At 38.8% G+C, this 19,564-nt stretch overlaps 1 protein-coding gene across 5 annotated transcripts in view; it reads left to right on the plus strand.

Moving 5' to 3' along the window:
- Positions 1–188: 188 nt before the first annotated feature.
- The window catches only part of scml2 (Scm polycomb group protein like 2), a 47,380-nt gene continuing 28,004 nt past the window's right edge, over positions 189–19,564 (plus strand). Inside the window, exons 1-7 of one of the 5 annotated variants that reach the window (XM_017694647.2) lie at positions 189–219; positions 6,168–6,246; positions 6,350–6,424; positions 6,540–6,610; positions 9,581–9,815; positions 11,842–11,930; positions 14,355–14,598. In XM_017694647.2, the coding sequence (XP_017550136.2) occupies positions 6,225–6,246; positions 6,350–6,424; positions 6,540–6,610; positions 9,581–9,815; positions 11,842–11,930; positions 14,355–14,598 (736 nt within the window). In that variant the 5' untranslated portion in view covers positions 189–219; positions 6,168–6,224. Of the gene's footprint in view, positions 220–380; positions 711–4,210; positions 4,276–6,167; positions 6,247–6,349; positions 6,425–6,539; positions 6,611–9,580; positions 9,816–11,841; positions 11,931–14,354; positions 14,599–19,564 lie in introns of those variants that run through there. The other 4 variants (XM_017694646.2, XM_017694648.2, XM_017694649.2 and 1 more) reach the window with 4 other exon arrangements.

Here is a 19,564-nt window from a genome sequence, read left to right on the forward strand (position 1 = left end):
GTACATGTTCAACGTACAACTTTCTCCGAGGGCCTTTAGAGGCGTTAGACGCTTGGTGGCTATAACCACTACTGAACACTTCTGACTCGGGAAGTTTCTCTAGAGCAGAACATTTCAGATCAAACCGCTCTGAATGACTCGGTTTGCATCCAAATCGTTTAGTTACTCAGAGACTTTGGAAAATCGGTGGAATTGGGTGGGCTGTGTCTCTGCCTTGTGGTAAGCTCTGCTCTAATACACTGCTGTTTTGTTTAGATGCTTTTTATCTCATTATTGTAGTTTTCTAGTAACTTTTGGGCGCTGTGGTTTCTTTTTTGTCAGGTGTGTCTAGAAAATGTGGCGAAAGGTTGGGCAATGCGTTTCATTTAGTGAGCCGTCTGCTAGTCGAGTAGCTGTGCCGGTGTGGTCGTTTTCCTCTCAGCACCAGGACGCAGGGACTGTTAACACCGTCTCTGGATTAAAACTAGTCTCGGCCACATTTCAAGCCATCCGACTGGTCAGATATTACTGGTTCAGACGTTATCCGGGTTAGACTGTATCTGAAGCACACTGAGACTGGGTCCGCAGTCTGCTGTGGACCCGCCTGCGCCCCAGTGATCCTGCTGAACTGCAGTAGCTGCTTAATGCTGGACATGCGCGGATGGGCTAGAAAAATGGCGGCGAGTGCCAATGAGAGCAGAGAGAAGCGCTGTGGTTTCCGAGACTAAACGGTACGTAAGCCCGCTGCCTCTGGTGTTCTGTCCTTATTTAGGTATTGAATCATTTGTACAACATTTTTAGATGTGATTCGGACTAAGAAGGCAAGAGTAGCAAGCGCAGATACACGTTTAGTTTCGCCGTGTCTTCCTATGGTCTACGGTTGTTATTCACTGGAGTCTCTCTCTCTCTCTCTCTCTCTCTCTCTCTCTCGCGCGCTCTCTCTCTCTCTCTCTCTCTCGCTCACCTTTTGTTTCTGTTAGGTGGCAAACCATTACCATGTGAAAATAAAGGGGAAATAAACGGGTAAATTTTCTCTACACACGTTTACAGTAGCAGAAGTTCAGCACACCGCCTCAGTTAACCTGATGTTCGTGTATTTGTTACGGTATAAGGTCTTTTAGAATCGGCTCATCCTTTCTTCGCGGTGTTTCTGTGCTCGTCGTTTCTGCTTTGCTTTGCAAACACACCAGAAAACTCTCTGCCTCCGGTTTCATTCACTAAACGGGCGACCTTACAGCACTTAGCTCATTTTTCATTAGTGATATTTAGCGAAAATGTTGGCGATGCATCGGAGCACTTCAGCGCCTTCGTTCAGTCGCTGCTGTGATTGGTACGCGGAGGGAGTGGGCGGGGTCGGACACGCCCACTGGCGGATTAGAGCGGATTAGTGGGTCACTGTTACAGAATGAGGCAAAAGAAAGAAATGTGGGGGAAATGTTTAGATAAATGATTTTAATTTATTATAAAAAAACATAGCATATAAGCATATGTATGGTTAATTTCTACTCACCAAAGTAGTTCTAGTGTATATGGTACTGTCTGGCATGGTGAATTGAAAGAAAAACCAAAAATAACTGCAATTACAAAAGAAATCTATTAAAAAAAGTCAGACAACTTTCCTTTCGTTCCCTACTTTTGCTTTCTTTCTTTCTTTCTTTCTTTCTTTCTTTCTTTCTTTCTTTGACTTTCACTCACTGCTGTAGCTCCTGTAAGCTGATGTGCTAAGAGTGAAAAAGGTATCTTTTCACTAAAAACATTTCTGATCTATGCAAATTTATGCATTTATTTAGTCCCAGTAACTCCATTGGTGCTATTGTGAGTTGTAAATATGGATTAAAGTGAGGATCAAAAGACGAAAAGCAGATAGAACAGGGTCATCCACGGATATTCATTTATTTTTATTTATTTATGTAATAATTTCATCTAATTTTTCAGAATGAACAGTGATATCAGGAACATGTTGATATTTGCTAATAAAATGTCAGCGCCGGACAGATTCAACCAGTATTTCAAACTCTGGTGTCGTACTGTATTTATTGTACCCTGGAACAGCAGAAGGTTTAGGTTATAATTGGCTATTGATGTTAAATGTATCTTTTTTATTCATTTGTGTTTATAACCTTACAGAAATAAATATCCGCATCGACAGCTATGCGCATGAAAAATCCTATATCAGTGCATCTTTTTTATTGTCTTTGACTCACCAGTTTAGTTCCAGAGTGCTGACATGCTCCTTTTTAATGTAGACAGCCTTTCTGGTTTAAAAAAAACCCTTAAAATACAAATCTAGATCTAATCTAGATATTCATTATTAACTTGCATGTGATCTATAACTGCATCATATGCTGTGTATGGAGTATTTTGACCTTATTCATGTGTCCTCTAGAATCTCCCTCTTGGGCGTAAACTTGCTCTGTGTAAAAGGAAAGCTTCCTGTGGGCTTAGGACAGAGGGGAGGGCATGGGGGTCCTTCAGTAGAGGGGAGGGGATCACGAAAAAGTAGACATCGTCTGTTAATGGGAGGCGTCGGAATCCTTTTCATGTGTTCCTGTGGCCTCCTGTGGATGCACATGGCCCGGTTGCCTTTTACGGCAGGTTGGAATCTTTATGACAGTTGAGTGAATGGGACTCAGTGTCTGACACAGACAACGGCAGTGCCGGCAGAGCAGTGTTTCTGTGGCGAGGAGCAGAAGGTGAATAGAAATGTTGGTGCGAGGTTGAGGAGGCTTCATCTCCGCTTCTTCAGCAGTAGGAATTGATTACAGGTTTGTGTTTGCACTCCGCGTCACCTGGGTTTGGCCTTGCCACTGGAAGATCGTAAGAAGTTTCTATAAATGTGGAGCTGTTGAGGAATGCTTTGGTTCAATTGCTTTAATAGAGCAGTTTCTGTTTTTGTAAGTTTACTTTTATTTTGCATAGACGCAATGTATAGTGAAAAGGGTTCTTTAGTCTTAGAAGAACCACTTTGGGCTGTGTTAAGATCTTTTTGATGGAAGGTTCTTTAAAGAACCATTTCTGTGAATCAGATCTATGAAGAACCATTTAAATTTTAAAGAACCTCCTCATAATGTAAATATTCTAGACCAATTAAAGGGGTTTAATGATTGGAAAAAATTAGCTGATGCATTTTTCTACAGATTTTAGTACATTTTAGTTTAACATGTTGGGAAAAATCAAACATTTATATAGTGCACTGTCAGAAAAGGCAGATGGGGAACTTTTTCATTTTATTTTGGCTGACATTTGTTGCAATTTTGAGGTAGTTACGTGCCCTTACACTGCATGTGAATGCTGTGGCTACACCTGAAGTACCGTGCAAAACTGAGAGAACACCATTCATTTAATTTCCATTCGAAATGGCCATTAAATACAGATTATTTATTTTTCAGGAGATATTTCTTTTAGGACTGTTATGTAAAAGATAATCCAGTTGCATAAGGAAGGGGAGAGACCTGGTAGACCACCACAACAGTCACCATCACATCAACAGAACTTAAAGCTTTCATCTCTGAATAGAGGAGAAAACTGGACTTCAGATCTGAAAAAAATTCAGTTTCTGTCCATCCTTCCTCTGTGAGAAGACAACTGAGTCTGAAAGGATGAGTAGCTGTCAAGAGGCCCTCACTGAGAAACAGAAATAGACAAAAAAAAATTAAATAAAGTCTAACAAAGAAGCAGCAATGGACTGACTAAAATCCAGACCTAAACATTATTGAAGGTGTTTAGTGTAACCAACTTTTAAGACCTAACTTTGGAGAAGTGAAAAATATCCCTGGACGTGTCTTTTTGAAAAACTAAAAGCAAGTCTCCCGTAAAGAATAGAAGCTGTAATAAAGGCAAAGCGTGGATGAATGAATGAAAATGAATACTTAATGTATATTTAGGTTTCTGTGTAGTTTTCTTTTGTATATACTGTCTGTTTTTTTCCCGATGCTGAAAAATATATAGATTGTACTTAATGGCTATTATGACTGGTAAAAAAAGTGCGGTCTCTGACTTTAGGCCTCAGTAAATATATAAAAACCTGCTCCTATCTCCACATCAGCTTTCACGCTGTCTCAGCTGTGGCCAATTTTTTTGCCAAAGCATGACTTATCACTCACCGGTGAGAGCAAGGCTTTGATCCGGCGGGTCTGCGTTCTTCAGGAACTGAACTAAATTATTACCGTCAGCCTTCTGAAAACGCAGAAGAGTGCCGTGCTTTGATTTCAGCAGAGCTATTTGAGATTTAGTGGCTCTCTTGTCTTTGCAGGCAAAATGAATGGGGTTTAAAAGGACGGAAGCAGCAGGGGGGAGGTAATCCTCGTCTTCCGTAATGCTGGAAATATGGTTTCTGAGTTGGTGTGCTAATGTGGTAATGCGAACGAAAGCTGTGGTACTTGTATTGCTCTCAATGAATTTAGCGGTGATGAACATCTGCTATAAAGCAGATGAATGTTGCACAGCATAAGCACAGTTAGTGAGTCCCTGGAAGTATTGATGAACTGGATCTGTTTCCACCATGTGTGAAATTTCAGCCACTCTAAGTTGAATTTCTCAGGTTTTCAGGGCTAAATGTTTGCAGTCTATCCACCCACCCTTTAAATTGATCAGACATTGACAACATTTTTGAAATTAATCTCTGTCTGCTGCGTCTGTAGTATATGGTACAACCCCAATTCCAATGAAGTTGGGACGTTGTGTAAAACATAAATAAAAACAGAATACGATGATTTGCAAATCCTTTTCAACCTATATTCAGTTGAATACATTACAAAGACAAGATATTTAATATTCAAACGGATAAACTTTGTTTTTTTTTGCAAATATTCACTCATTTTCAATTTGATGCCTGCAACATGTTCCAAAGAAGTTGGGACAGTTGTACATCAAGCAAGAATGGGAAAGAATTCCACCTAAAGCTTCAACAATTAGTGTCCTCAGTTCGCTTATTGAGTGTTGTTAAAAGGAAAGGTGATGCAACACAGTGGCAAACACGCCCCTGTCCCAACTTCTTTGGAACGTGTTGCAGGCATCAAATTCAAAATGAGTGAATATTTGCAAAAAACAATAAAGTTTATTCGTTTGAACATTAAATATTTTGTCTTTGTAGTGTACTCTATTGAATATAGGTTGATAAGGATTTGCAAATCATCGTATTCTGTCTTTATTTATGTTTTACACAACGTCCCAACTTCATTGGAATTGGGGTTGTAGATTGACATGGATAATAAATTCCTCATATATCTCTGTACTTAAAAAAATGAAATTGCAGTGACCCCAAATTTATCTGTAATACAAGGCATTAGGCAGCTGCTGAATTCTGTTCTGTTATGTCCAAAATGTGTTTTTGTAGACCAGTTTTGTGAAATTTTCTGTCATAGTTGTTTTTTTTTTGGTTTGTTTTTTTTAATAGCAATGATGTGTTGTATTATGGTTATTGGTATGCCAGTCAGTAGCAATTAAAGTTAATATGCTGGCCACATGCAAAACCAGCAAACATTGTGTTTTGGATGCTAGTATGCTGGTCAACCAGCATGATAATGCTGGGTGAATGCTGGGTGACCAGATAAACCAGCATAGAGAAGCTTAGACTGGCATGGAATTCATGTTTTTTTCAGCAGGGATGTTATCTTCTTGGCTTACCACAACTACACAAGTAACCCCACTGCCACCAAATGTGGTCGTTATTTACATCTCTTTCTGCTTCAGATTAGTGTGCAGCAGTATAAACTAGGGCTGTGCAACGGGACAGTATTTATTGTTATCGTCACAGTATTTCACAGTATGCTTTTCTGAGCATATGGTAGATATCATAAGTACTTAAAGAGCACCTCCCAACTGTGTGTTTGTACAAATAGAGCATAATTAGCCAAACTTTCAAACTTTTGTGTATCTTGAAAACTTCTTGCAGTATCATGATATTACATTTTTGCCATATTGCCCACCGTTACTATACACTCATGAGTATCTAGTTATCTAATGTAGCTGTTTTCACTTTTGTATTGTTACTGTTTATAGTTAGCTAGCTTTCTAACTGCATCAGAATGGAGGGTTTTTGCCAGCAATCCTCTAGACCTGCCTTGGGCAAGGCCATTTAATGAGGTGACACAAACTGCGAATATCTAGTGAGACCATGGTTTTGAAAAATTGGGGTTAAGAAATGCTGGAATATTCCTTAACTCTTCCACGTTTTGTCTGGGATGCAGGTGCTTTAGCAGCGGTATTTCTGGACTGATCCATTGTCTGAAGTGCCTGATGTCAACATGGGCAGATCACCTCAGAAAGGTAACTGTTTCACGGTTTTGTCATTTCTTCTGATTTATTTAAGATCTACTTGTCCGCTGTCTTAATGTTTTTTAATCCATGGTCAATTTCTTCAATTTCACAGATCAAAAAGAAGGCAAAAGGGAGAAGGCAGGGGGTAGCAATGATGCAGCAGCACCCCCACAGACTGCTTGCGATGGTACAGGCCGCTCTTTGTTTATCCAAATGCAAGGCTGGTTAGTCTACAACCTAATGTATTGTAAACTGACTAATGCTTATCGAGTGTGTGCTTCCCTCCCATGCGTGTTTCCCAGAGCCATTCAACTGGGACGCTTATTTAAAAGAGACCTCCTCCATACCAGCGTCCCCCAGCTGCTTTAGACAGGTATGTTAATAAAGACAGATAGCTTTCACTAACAGGACCATCCCAGAGGAGCACGGATTCTCCTTTTCTTCTTCATGCTTTTTCTTGTCCCTGTAACCCTCAGTGAGGCTCATTATGGTCTAGACTTAGATTCTGTAAAAAAAATAATAAAATAATGTTTAAAAAGTAAAATATTGATCATTTTAAAGAAATTTTTTTTGTTTTTGGACCATTTGAAATTGCTTGCAGCCTATTAGATCGCATGAACTTTTCAAAATGGACTTATAAAATGATTCATTCAGATTTTGTTACACTGTTGTATATTAAATATTTTTTAAAAGGAATGTGATCAGTAACTTAATTAAACTTCCACTAAAATTAGCTGACAGCTATATTAGCTATGGTGCTAACTAGCATGCTTGCTATACAAACCATAGATATACATACATAGATGCTGCATTTGGTTCTGTATGAACCCATGAACACTCATAGAACACTTTGCATGATTGTTCTTTGTGTTGTTAAATCGTTCTTCAGATTGGTGGAGAATGTGCCTTAGATGGTTCTATATAGAAACTTTTTGATAAAGGGTTCTGCGCAGCACCAAAAAGGGTTCTTCTGTTGTTATGAACTCTAATCATGCAAAGGGTTCTTTGAGAGTTCATGATTCTATGTAGAAGCATTTTCTTTACTAAAGAACCCCTGAAGAACCACCTTTTTTGAGTGTGTCATGTTCCATGCGTTACCTACAGTGCACACTTACACACTTACTCATACTCACAGTGCACACTTATGTAAATAAACTAGTATAACTGTTTCACATCAAGGAAAGATATAGGTTATTTAATGAAATAAGCTTAATACAAAATCAGTTTTCGGTGCTTCACCAACTACATGGCCATATTAAACATGAACTACTGATTGGTGCGATTTCTCCATTATTCCATCGCACTTTCTGAGGGCAGTGTTCCTGAAACAGTATAATTTCGCATGGTCCCTTTCTTAAACTGCAGCTCTGTCGTTACACTGAATGCAGGTCAGCTGTGTTAAAGGGCCACCCTAAAATGGCATACCTGGCTGAAGCCAACATGTCATCTATGTATGTGTATCTGTGATCCAAACTGCTAGCTAATTGTTTCAAGCTGTCTTGCTGCTTTCCCTTAAATACTGCATTTTTACTGTGGAGTGCTTTGTTCTGTTCTTCAGACTGAAGGTTCTTCTAAAATGAAAGGCTTGTTATTTGAAGTAGTATTGCCCATAACAAAATAGCAAAATGCAGGCAAGACACACGCAAGATTGGAAAAGGAAAGTTTTATTCAAAAATTAAAGTCTAAATGTATTATTCTTTTTGGTTGAGTCGAGTCAGTTAACATGCAAGTCATGTACTTTATACCCACTATCAGTCACAGTAATGGTCTGTCCCAGCTCTCAAATTGTTGCAGATTCCAAAAAAGTTGGGACACTATAAAATGTAAATAACTGTAAACGAAAATAGAATTCAATGATAGACCATATTTTATTCACGATAGAGCATAGGACACATATTGGATGTTGAAAGTGAGACATTTTACCATTTCGTGAAAAATATTAACTTATTTAGAGCAGCAACGCATCTCGAAAAAGTTGGGACAGGGTCATGTCTACCATTGTGTAGCATCCCCTCTTCTTTTAGCAACAGTCTGTGAATGTCTGGGAAGGAAAGAGAGCAGTTGCTGGAGTTTTGCAAGAGGAATGTTGTTTCATTCTTTTCTGATGTTCTAGCTGCTCAACAGTCCTGGATCTTTTTTGCTGGATTTTTTCTTTCATGATGTGCCAAATTTTTTTTTGTTGGTGAAAGGTCTGGACTGCAGGCAGGCCAGTTCAGCACCCGGACTCTTCTTCTGTAAAGCCCTTCTGTTGTGATGGATGCAGTATGTTGTTTGGCATTGTCCTGCTGACATATGCATGGCCTTCCTTGAAAGAGACATTGTCTGGATGGGAGCACATGTTGTTCTAAAACCTCTATATACTATACAGCATTGGTAATGCCTTTCCATATATGTAAACTTCCTGTGCCATACAGTCAGAGATGCAGGCTGTTGACTTGTGTGCTGATAACAAGCTGTATGGTCCCGCTCCTCTTGAGTCTGCAGTGTCCATGGTTTCCAAAAAGAGTTTTAAATTTTAATTAATCTGACCAGAGAACAGTTTTCCATTTTCCTCAGTCCATTTTAATGAGCTTTGGCCCAGAGAAAACGACGGAGTTTCTGGATCATGTTGACGTATGGCTTCTTCTTTGCGTGGTACAGCTTTATCTTGCATTTGTGTATTGCACAGCAAACTGTGCTCACAAATAATGATTTTTGAAGTATTCCTGAGCCCAAGCAGTGATTTCCAGTACAGAATCATGGGTGTTTTTAATGCAGTGCCGCCTGAGAGCCCGAAGATCATGAGCATCAAATATTGACTGCCGACCTTGTCCCAGGAATTTCTCCAGATTCTCCGGTGATATTATGTATTGTAGATGGTGGGATATTCAAACATTGGTGAACCTCTGCCCATCTTTGCTTCCGAGAGACTCTCCCTCTCTAAAATGCTCTTATTATACCCAGTCATTGAGTTTGCAAATTGCTCCCCTCGCTGTTTTTTATTAGTACCATTTATTAGTACCTGTCCCAACTTTTTTGAGATGCGTTGCTGCCATCAAGCTCTAAATGAGTTAATATTTTTCATTAAATGGAAAAATGTGTCACTTTCAACATCTGATATGTGTTCTGTGTTCTGTTGTGAATAAAATATGGGTATATGAAATTTGCAAATCATTGCATTCTGTTTTCATTTACATCTATTTACATTTTGCAGTGTCCCAACTTTTTTGGAATTGCGGTTGTATTTATATTTAATGTCATGTGTGTTTATATCAGCTTCAACCTGAGAGCATTCTCAGGTGGCTTATGAGCCATTTTTGAATAATGATTCTCTATTTATTCCCCTCATGTTCAATGTCTTCAGTCCAGGGTTCCTCCCTCTAATGATTTCAAAGCTGGTATGAAAGTTGAGGCGCATGACCCACGGAACCCCACCTCCATGTGCATCGCCACTGTAATGGGTACGATGGGAATGCGACTGCGTCTGCGATTGGATGGCAGCGACAGTACGAACGACTTCTGGCGATTGGTTGACTCCTCTGACATTCAGCCTGTGGGCACATGTGAGAGAGGTGGGGACATGCTGCAGCCACCGCTCGGTAAGAGTCATCCTAGTCTTTGTTTCTTGCCTCCTGAAGGCAATAGACCCATTTTCATCACTGTCTTACTCAATAGAAGAACATTAATGTACTTATTTATTTGAAGTGTATTCATTTTCTAAGCCACATCTATTCTTTATTGGCCCTCATTCATCAAAGTCACGATTTAATGACAAATGAACTACTCTGCATCTCATTCATGAAATTTTCCCGCATGAATCCCTCCCTGTTTCATGCAAATTTTTGCTAGGGAACCAATAAAATGACTGTGCTCGTAGGCAGTGTTTAAGGTCGAACAGTGAGTGCACAGCTCCCTCTGCTGGCCAAACCTTAGAGTGATCAAATCGAAATGGAATTGACCTGAAAGAATAAAATGTCAATAAACTAAACATCTGTTTTTTAGGCAGTAGAATGATGTGATTGTGTAGTGTGATAAATAACAATAATAAAATAGCATTTAAACACTGTGTTATTGCAGTGTATGAAATGGCTTCTGCACAAGCTGTATATAAAACAAAAGCACAATGTACAATGATTTAAATCTGACATTTGAGTTTTGGTTTATGCCAGTGTACAGCTGCGTGCAATGTACGTAAATCTTTTTTTGTATTGAACTGCCATGTGTGCAAAGTATTATTGTTATTTTCAATACACTGCTACCAAACTTTGATCATGCAGATACGCCAAAGAAGTTATTGATGCATAACAAAACTGTTGGTGAAGTTTGTGTGCACTCATTTTTTTTTTTTTTATCATATTGGGCCATACACAACTTGGATGAAGGGCCATTGGCTCTTTTTTGTATGTAGGTGTTGTTGTGGTAATCCTAGGCCAGGGATCTTCAGTCATGGACCTGAAGGGGCCGTGCTAGTTTGGCAGACACACCTACCAACCTCAGTAGTTAACAGATGAGTTGATTGCCAAACTGTGCAAGAATTTGACCCTCCAGGACCAAAACTGAAGAACCTTGTTCTTTGACAGCAGAAATAAATCGTGGGGTAGGCCTGTGAAAAAGTGTGTTTGCCAATTTGGTAAATACAATTTCCAAACATGGTAATTTACTTCTGAGTCCATGTCAGACTGTATCCTATTCCTGGCAGCCTTCTTCACCCAACACTTCCACCCTTGTGTTAATACAAAACAGTAGCAATCAAACGGAATGCTTGATATACATAATCACAACCAACACTGCAACACCTTTCACTATAGACTGTAAAGCATCCTTCTGCTTTCCACAGGCATGTTTGCCCAATAAAGGCACTTAACTTAAGTTCGTCAAAGGTGGGAAAAAACAGCACAGCAGTCTCCAAAGCCATGTCATGGTGGACATAAAAATGTTTATTTTCCATTCATGTCTTATTTTTGATGCACTGAAGTAACATTAGATGTGTGCTTTGGCGTTTTGACCACAGCGCATTTCACTATGTCTTTTGGCTTTGGATGGGTAGAAAATGACATACTTTAAGGCAGGATTCACAGCCCTGGACTTGGAGACCCACTGTCCTGACCACATTTGAATATTTTCCTTGTTTTAACAGCCCCTTTTCAACTCACTTTGTGTTATTAATGAGCTGATACATTGGATCAGGTGTGTTGGGAGCAAGGAAGTCACTAAACTTGTGCGTTGGACATCCAGAACCGTCTAATATATCCCACTCTTAGATGTGCTGTTGGTATGACTATGACTAGACTATGTTGGTTATGTTTTGCCTGCTTGATGCACAAACATGCATTGTTTTTGTCACATCACTCAAACAGTGCATTTAAAATGGCCAGCTTAGTTTGCCTTCATAAGAACAGCATGGGCAGGGGAGTGAAAGGTAAGTTTTTTTAAACTATTACAATGTTTATACACTGCATCAAAACGTGTTTTATTTCAGACATGTGAGTGAAATCTGATTTCAGATGATATGGGCCTTTAAGTTGAATCCTTGTCCTTTTGAAACATGCCATGCCATAATGTTGATATAGACTTACATGCTTTTCTGTGTCGTGTCCCCCCACCCCCCACCCCTCTCTTACTCAGGTTTCAGAATGAATGCCTCCTCTTGGCCCATGTTCCTGTTAAGAACATTAAGTGGAGCCGAGGTAGCCCCGGCCTTAGCCTTTAAAAAGGTAAACACAGGAACTGTAGAGCTAAGCGGATTGTCAGGTCACATCACCATGAAATCCTTTTTGTTGTCCCAACATGTCTGACCTGCTGTTAGCCCTGAGACAGTGAGCATGAACTGTATAATGACTTTGTATATACATCACTCTGTTACACTTGGCAGACTTGCACATGGTCTAAAACATTCTCTAAACCTTGCTTACAGTTGATGCTGCTAGAATTAGGGTCTGGCTGATAAGACAATGTAGTTGACAAGAAAGATCAGTGCTGTTACTGATTTTAAGGAGTGAAGGCCTCTGACACCAGTAATAAAAAAGCAGCATATATATGGCTGTTGTTGGAACAAAACCTCATATCTCCTTTTTTGTCGTTTTTCAGTTTCAGTTTGCCATAATCTGAAAATGTTGCCCTACAATGTGTGTAACTTTCACAATGAATGGACAGCAAGAAATGGCCCAAACTCGGACACATCTTGGACAAAATTCTGATTCCATTGACTTACATTAAAAGTAAAGAAGGTTTTTTCAAGTTCAATTGCTTGTTAACACAAATAGCTAATCAGCCAATCACATGGCCGCAACTCAATGCATTTAGGCATGTAGAGGTGGTCAAGACAACTTGCTGAAGTGCAGACCGAGCATCAGAACGGGGAAGAAAGGGGATTTAAGTGACTTTGAACGTGGCGTGGTTGTTGGTGCCAGACGGGCTGGTCTGAGTATTTCAGAAACTGCTGATCTACTGGGATTTTCACGTAAAACCATCTCTAGGGTTTACAGAGAACGGTCCGAAAAAGAGAAAATATCCAGTGAGCGGCAGTTGTGTGGATGAAAATGCCTTGTTGATGTGAGAGGTCAGAGGAGAATGGGCAGACTGGTTCGAGGTGATAGAAAGGCAAGACTAACTCGAATAACCGCTTGTTACAACCAAGGAATGCAGAATATCGTCTCTGAATGCACAACACGTCGAACCTTGAAGAAGAAGCTACAGCAGGGTTCTGGTTCTAGACTGGTTCTAGATGATAGAAGCAACAGTAACTCAAATAACCAACCAAAATCTCTGAGGAACGTTTCCAACACCTTGTTTAAAGTATGTCATGAAGAATTAAGGCAGTTCTGAAGGCAAAAGGGGGTCCAACCTTTTATTAGCAAGGTGTATATCAGTATATTATTATAAATATATTAAAGTTTTGTACAACAGTTCTGCAAAATAAATGTAAAAGTAAAGCAAAAAAGTCTTGAACATTGTATCAAACGTGCTTTAATATTGGCAGTTCCTTGCGGCCAAAAATGTAATGTTTTACTGATAGACATGAAACTCACAATATCATGTTCAGCTGAGCTTTTTCAGTGCTGTTCAGATTAACTGGATGTCACTTTGTTCCAGTCAGTCTGTAAAGCATTTTACTGCCCATGCTTTTTGTTGAGTAGTATTGTGTTCGTCTCTGGTCAGTTCCAGTTTGTTTAGTTCTGCCATTACAGCTCCTGATTAAAAAGCTTGTTTAGGGGCAACAAAAGATTTGATATATATCTGTATTGATGTCTTCTTCAGAATCTGACCAAATATGCTGCAAGTCAAATATTATTTTCTAGAAGCTATCTAATGTATTCATTTTCAGTTTTTGTGTGTACTACAGTAGAAACTTATTAATGGTTAACTGTTGCTTAAAATGTAGATCAGTTCTTTACCAGATTGTGCCATCAGAATGTAACACTGCCATGTGCCATAAATGTACACTATCATCCAAATGTTTGGAGTCACTGTTTTAATAATGTTTTTATAAAAACAGACCAGAGATTTTTAACTATTTAATTTCCAATTTCTGGCCATTAGGTACAAGTTATTCATATTTAAGCATCAGGATACAAAGCAGAAAACATATCTTTAAGATTACACAGAAGTGTCAACAACTAATTATAATGTCGGTTATTCAGTAATTCAGTTTGTAGTAGGCCTATATTTTGCCTTTTATTACAGCTTTCATTCTCTTTGTTTTCAGTTTTTCAAAGAAATCTGCAGGGATATTTTTCCACACCTCCATAGTTCAGTCTTGGAAGTTGGTTGCATTTTATGCTTCTTACAATTCAAGTAATCCAAACAAATTCATTGATTTTAAGGTTCGGACTTGTGGGTGGACAGTCAGTCCGATATTCTAAAAACACCAGCGACTTTTCCTTTTATCGGTAATGTTTTCTTGTCAAGTATACATCCTTTCAGATGCATACCTCTTAAATGTCTTCTTACAGTGGAAAAATGGACAGAAATGCCTGTGGCTTCATTCAGATCTGAAGCAAGAGTAGAGTTTGATTTTCTCTCCTTTTCCTTTGACTTTCCAACTTTAGAACACGACTGTATTTCTAAATGCATTATTATTATTATTATTATTATTACATTGTGTTTCTTCTTCTTCTTCTTCTTCTGGTATTTGGCAGGAGCCGCCGAGACCCTTGCACAACCATTTTAAACCAGGCATGAAGCTGGAAGCAGTGGATAAGAAGAACCCCTACCTCATTTGCCCCGCCACCATTGGCGATGTGCGCGGACAGGAAATCTTTGTAATGTTTGACGGTTGGCGAGGAGCCTTCGATTACTGGTGTGAATATGACTCCAGGGACATCTTCCCTGTAGGCTGGTGCCAGCTGACCAACCATCCCCTGCAGCCCCCTGGCAACAGCTGTGAGTACCTCCCCTTTCCTCTAGATGGCATCAGAGCTTTTGTTTTTGTTTAGTCTAGCAAACCTATTAGAACGTTTCCAGTACCTTGTGGAATTCTTCTTTTTGTGTTTGCAGTTTGAGCAAAAAGGTGTGATAATTTAACAATGTCATTATTGTGGTATAATTAGTAGTATACCATACCTAGTCTTAAATAGCATGTCAGCTTGCTATTTGATAAGACTCATTTTTGGTGTGATATATCTACACATTGCTATCATGTCAATATGGACCAAAATCTGTGAGGAATGTTTCCGGCACCTTGTTCAAAGTATGCCACGAAGAATTAAGGCAGTTCTGAAGGCAAAAGGGGGTCCAACCTTTTTATATATATATATATATATATATATATATATATATATATATATATATATGCATGCACACACACACACACACTCACCGGCCACTTTGTTAGGTACACCTGTTCAATTGCTTGTTAACACAAATAGCTAATCAGCCAATCACATGGCCGCAACTCAATGCATTTAGGCATGTAGATGTGGTCAAGACAACTTGCTGAAGTGCAGACCGAGCATCAGAACGGGGAAGAAAGGTGATTTAAGTGACTTTGAACATGGCGTGGTTGTTGGTGCCAGACGGGCTGGTCTGAGTATTTCAGAAACTGCTGATCTGCTGGGATTTTCACGCAAAACCATCTCTAGGGTTTACAGAGAACGGTCCGAAAAAGAGAAAATATCCAGTGAGCAGCAGTTGTGTGGACGAAAATGCCTTGTTGATGTGAGAGTTCAGAGAATGGGCAGACTGGTTAGAGGTGATAGAAAGGCAAGACTCAAATAACCACTTGTTACAACCAAGGAATGCAGAATATCATCTCTGAATGCACAACACGTCGAACCTTGAAGAAGAAGCTACAGCAGCAGAAGACCACACTGGGTGCCACTCCTGTCAGCTCAGAACAGGAAACTGAGACTACAATTCGCACCAGCTCACCGAAATTGGACCACAGAAGATTGGAAAAATGTTGCCTGGTCTGACGAATCTCGATTTCAGCTGCGACAATTCAGATGGTAGGGTCAGAATTTGACGTAAACAACATGAAAGCATGGATCCATCCTGCATTGTATCAATGGTTCAGGCTGCTGCTGGTGGTGTGTGGGATATTTTCTTGGCACACTTTGGACTCCTTAGTACCAATTGAGCATTGTTTAAATGCTGCAGCCTAGCTGAGTATTGTTGCTGACCATGTCCATCCCTTTATGACCACAGTGTACACATCTTCTCATGGCTACTTCCAGCAGGATAATGCACCATGTCACAAAGCTCATATCATCTCAAACTGGTTTCTTGAACATGACAATGAGTTCACTGTACTCCACTGGCCTCCACAGTGACCAGATCTCAATCCAATAGAGCACCTTCGGGATGTGGTGGAATGGGAGATTCGCATCATAGATGTGCAGCCGATAAATCTGCATCAGTGATGCTATGTGATGCTATCATGTCAATATGGACCAAAATCTCTGAGGAATGTTTTCAGCACCTTGTTGAAAGTATGCCACAAAGAATTAAGGCAGTTCTGAAGGCAAAAGGGGGTCCAAACTTTATATATACTGTGTATATATATATATATATATGATGTCTAAACTGTCATTCACACACAGAAAAAAAAACAAAACTAAGTGTATTTTTAAAGATATTCCCGTACAATACATACACACACAAGCACACATGTACACACTCACACGTACATATGTGTGTGTTGCACCTACAACAGAATATTATCATATTGCCCATCCTTATTATCTAAACAAAAATTGCTATCACATTTGCTGACACCTGTTAGACTTGAGTATTGATAGAATATTGATACACAATTTATACAATAGGTCAATATTTAACCTTTTTATGGATCATATTTATGGTTAATAATAGTAATATGAAATATGGTAATATATCTATTTGTAACAAGTTAGAATAGTTTTTAAAAGAATAACATCTGATCATAATAGAACACACAAACTCTGTTGTATTAAGCTGTATTAATAATTAAAGGTTGAATTAGGTTAAAGGTTGAATTACTCATAATGTGGCATATGTATGTATAAAGCCCACTTTTAACTCATATGTCATGGAAAAAGAAGTGCTAAAAGTTTGGAAAATGAAACTCTTCTGTTATAGTTGGGCTAGATTCACTTTTGTTCAAAGAAATCTGCAGGGATACTTTGCCTTTCTCACAGCTTCTGTTCGTTTTGGGAGACTTGCGTTTAGTTGTTCGAACAAATCTGCAAAGTATATTTTACACCTCTAAAGTTCAGTCTTAGAAGTTGGTTGCATTTTCTACTTCTCACCATCCAAATGATTCCAAACATATTCACTGATGTTGAGAGCTGGACTCTGGGGTGGCCATTCCATTTTTCTGAGGACTCTAGCAGCTTCTTTGTTTGAACTGCAGATGTGTTTTGTTGTTTGTTTCCTTTTCCCAGTCTTTGCAGCTACACATCCTGTCAGACCTACAGCACTGAGTTGTCTTCTTAAAAATGAATAACTTGTACTTAGTGGCAGCTTTGAGGGTGACTTTTGGACAGTATTGTACATTCCAGAGTAGACCATTGTCATTTATGCATGACATTTTGTCTGAAACATCTTTCTGGTATGTAAATATTTTTAAAAAATGCTGTGCTTTGACCTTGTGTTTCAAAATCTGTCAGTCTTAGTTGCCAAAGAATTAACTCGCATGGCATTACATTATGACATTAAAATAAAAGACAGTCTGTGTGATTTTCTGAAAGTGAAAGGTAATTGGTGGAATGAGGGTTTCCATTCATTCCAATATGACCTGGATAATGGACGTTAATGACTTAATACATTCAGTGTTCACTTAAGCTGTTAAATCTATTACCAAATACCACAAACCTACATTTATGATTGAGTCTTTCAAAGCATTTGTAGGTGTATAGTAGAGTGAACTGAATGAATGTTCAGTCTGAGGCAGACGATGTTCAATGCTTTTGTGTGTTAGAATGGGCTGAATGTTTCAATCCAAGGCAAAGAAGATCTTAAATCGATATCAGGCTGTCACATCATTCATTGTAAGTCTTCATGAGCATAACAGTGCAATAATATAGTCTATTAACAGCATATTATTATTATTACTACAGATTAGTCGATTTAATCGTGTTTCAGTACATTTCTTGACTCTGATAGACAAACAGCCACTTCGAAACTTGACTCTAAATCAATGCCTTGTCCCTAAATCTATTTAACAGCATGTACTTAACAACATACACTTAGCATGCATTTTTTCGCTGAGCAGCATGTATCCCTGTTTCCTGGCAAAGCATAAATCTGGAATGGACTGCTTTATCTCTGCCTGTTGGCCCTGTGTTAAATGTTTAACCTGTGCCTGAACAGTTCCTCTGGCCCTGGCAGGTTAATGGATGCGGACTCAATGAGTGCGTAGATGTGATGGATGGTGGCGTTCATGTGCCTCTCGTAAGGTCCCTATCGGTCCTTAGTATGCTTTTCAGCTTATTTCCTGGTGCTTTTTTTTTGCCGGTTACGCAAAAGGGGGGATATTATGAACTAGAGAACAGCCCATATGAAAATTTATGATAACCAATGATTTTGGCCATACATGTATATGGATCATTCTAACAAACTGGTTCCAAATGAACCACTGGCTAGGACTTTTGACTGAAGTCCTTTTTCTTTGAGTGACCCGATACCTTCATTGTGTTTATTTTATTAAAGCGAATGATTGAACATTCTATTTTGCCACTACCTAAGCAGTCATATATCCGTAATGAAACTTGACCAAATGTTTCATTAGTGACAATTATAGCTAATTTTGAGCATCACTGAAAAATGCTAGCCAGTACATGACTAACAAACTTGGCGTTAAACAGTTGTACACATAAAAATCTAAAAATTTTCAGTAACCTTTTAACAGTTGCCCCATTTGTGCCTGGAATGGTATACCCTGAGTAAAATGAGCTCTGTTTACACATACTTTGGGCTACAATCATGATTTTGGTCTCCTCACATAAAAGTTTTTGTCCATCAGAATAATTGTATGAATTACTGACAGGGAGTAACAGAGACTACAATGGAGGAGTTTATTTCCACCTGACTCATAGATCTCTAAACCGATCTCTGACTCTTGCTGTATTATCAAGGCCACATGTTTTGGATTATGCTGTCTGTCAATAGCAACGAGGTTTTCATTGTAAGTAAGTGATTTGCTCATTCGGTGCTTATATTGCAAATGACACAATCTTTATTGCTGTGAACAGATAGTAAACGGTTTGTGGAAATCCTGAGATTTCAAACTTTCTAACAGTATATTGCATCATCGTATTGCTGGATGATTCGATACATGACGTCTAAATGAAACGGACTTTGGGACACGTCTACTTCAGAATATCTAATTGCTGGCCATGTGGCCTTGAAGGACAGGGATGCAGTCTACCTTCCTGCTCTAAAATGTAGGGGTGTGGCTAACACAAGGCTCCGCCTATGGACTAATACTCTTTGTCTTTTGGTAAGGACATAAAAATGTGAAACAGCAAGTTTTTGGAAAAGGTTCTTTTAGTTTAAAAATTAAGCTTATGATAAATCTAATTGTTTCGACTTTAAAAGAAATTAGAATTTTTTTTAAAGCATTGAAAAAAATGCAAAAAATATCTTCTCATTTCTTTTAAATTAGAATATTTATAGAAAGTGCACTATAAATTATTATCTTGTTATTGTCTCTATTAATGCTTTGGGCTTAAACAGATCATAACTTAAACATTATAATAACTTCAGGTCTGAATACTTAATTGTGTTTTTAAGTAATTTCTGTGGTGCCGCAGTTTGAATTAATTTAGTGGAATCATACTTAGATAATTTTAGATTTTAGATCCTCAGTGGTTTTAAACTACAATTTACTGATAGATCTGATTGCAGTTCTTAGTTGTCACATTGCTTA

The sequence above is a fragment of the Pygocentrus nattereri genome, chromosome 25 (genome assembly GCF_015220715.1).
Source record: "Pygocentrus nattereri isolate fPygNat1 chromosome 25, fPygNat1.pri, whole genome shotgun sequence".
In the NCBI taxonomy this organism is placed as follows: Eukaryota; Metazoa; Chordata; class Actinopteri; order Characiformes; family Serrasalmidae; genus Pygocentrus; species Pygocentrus nattereri.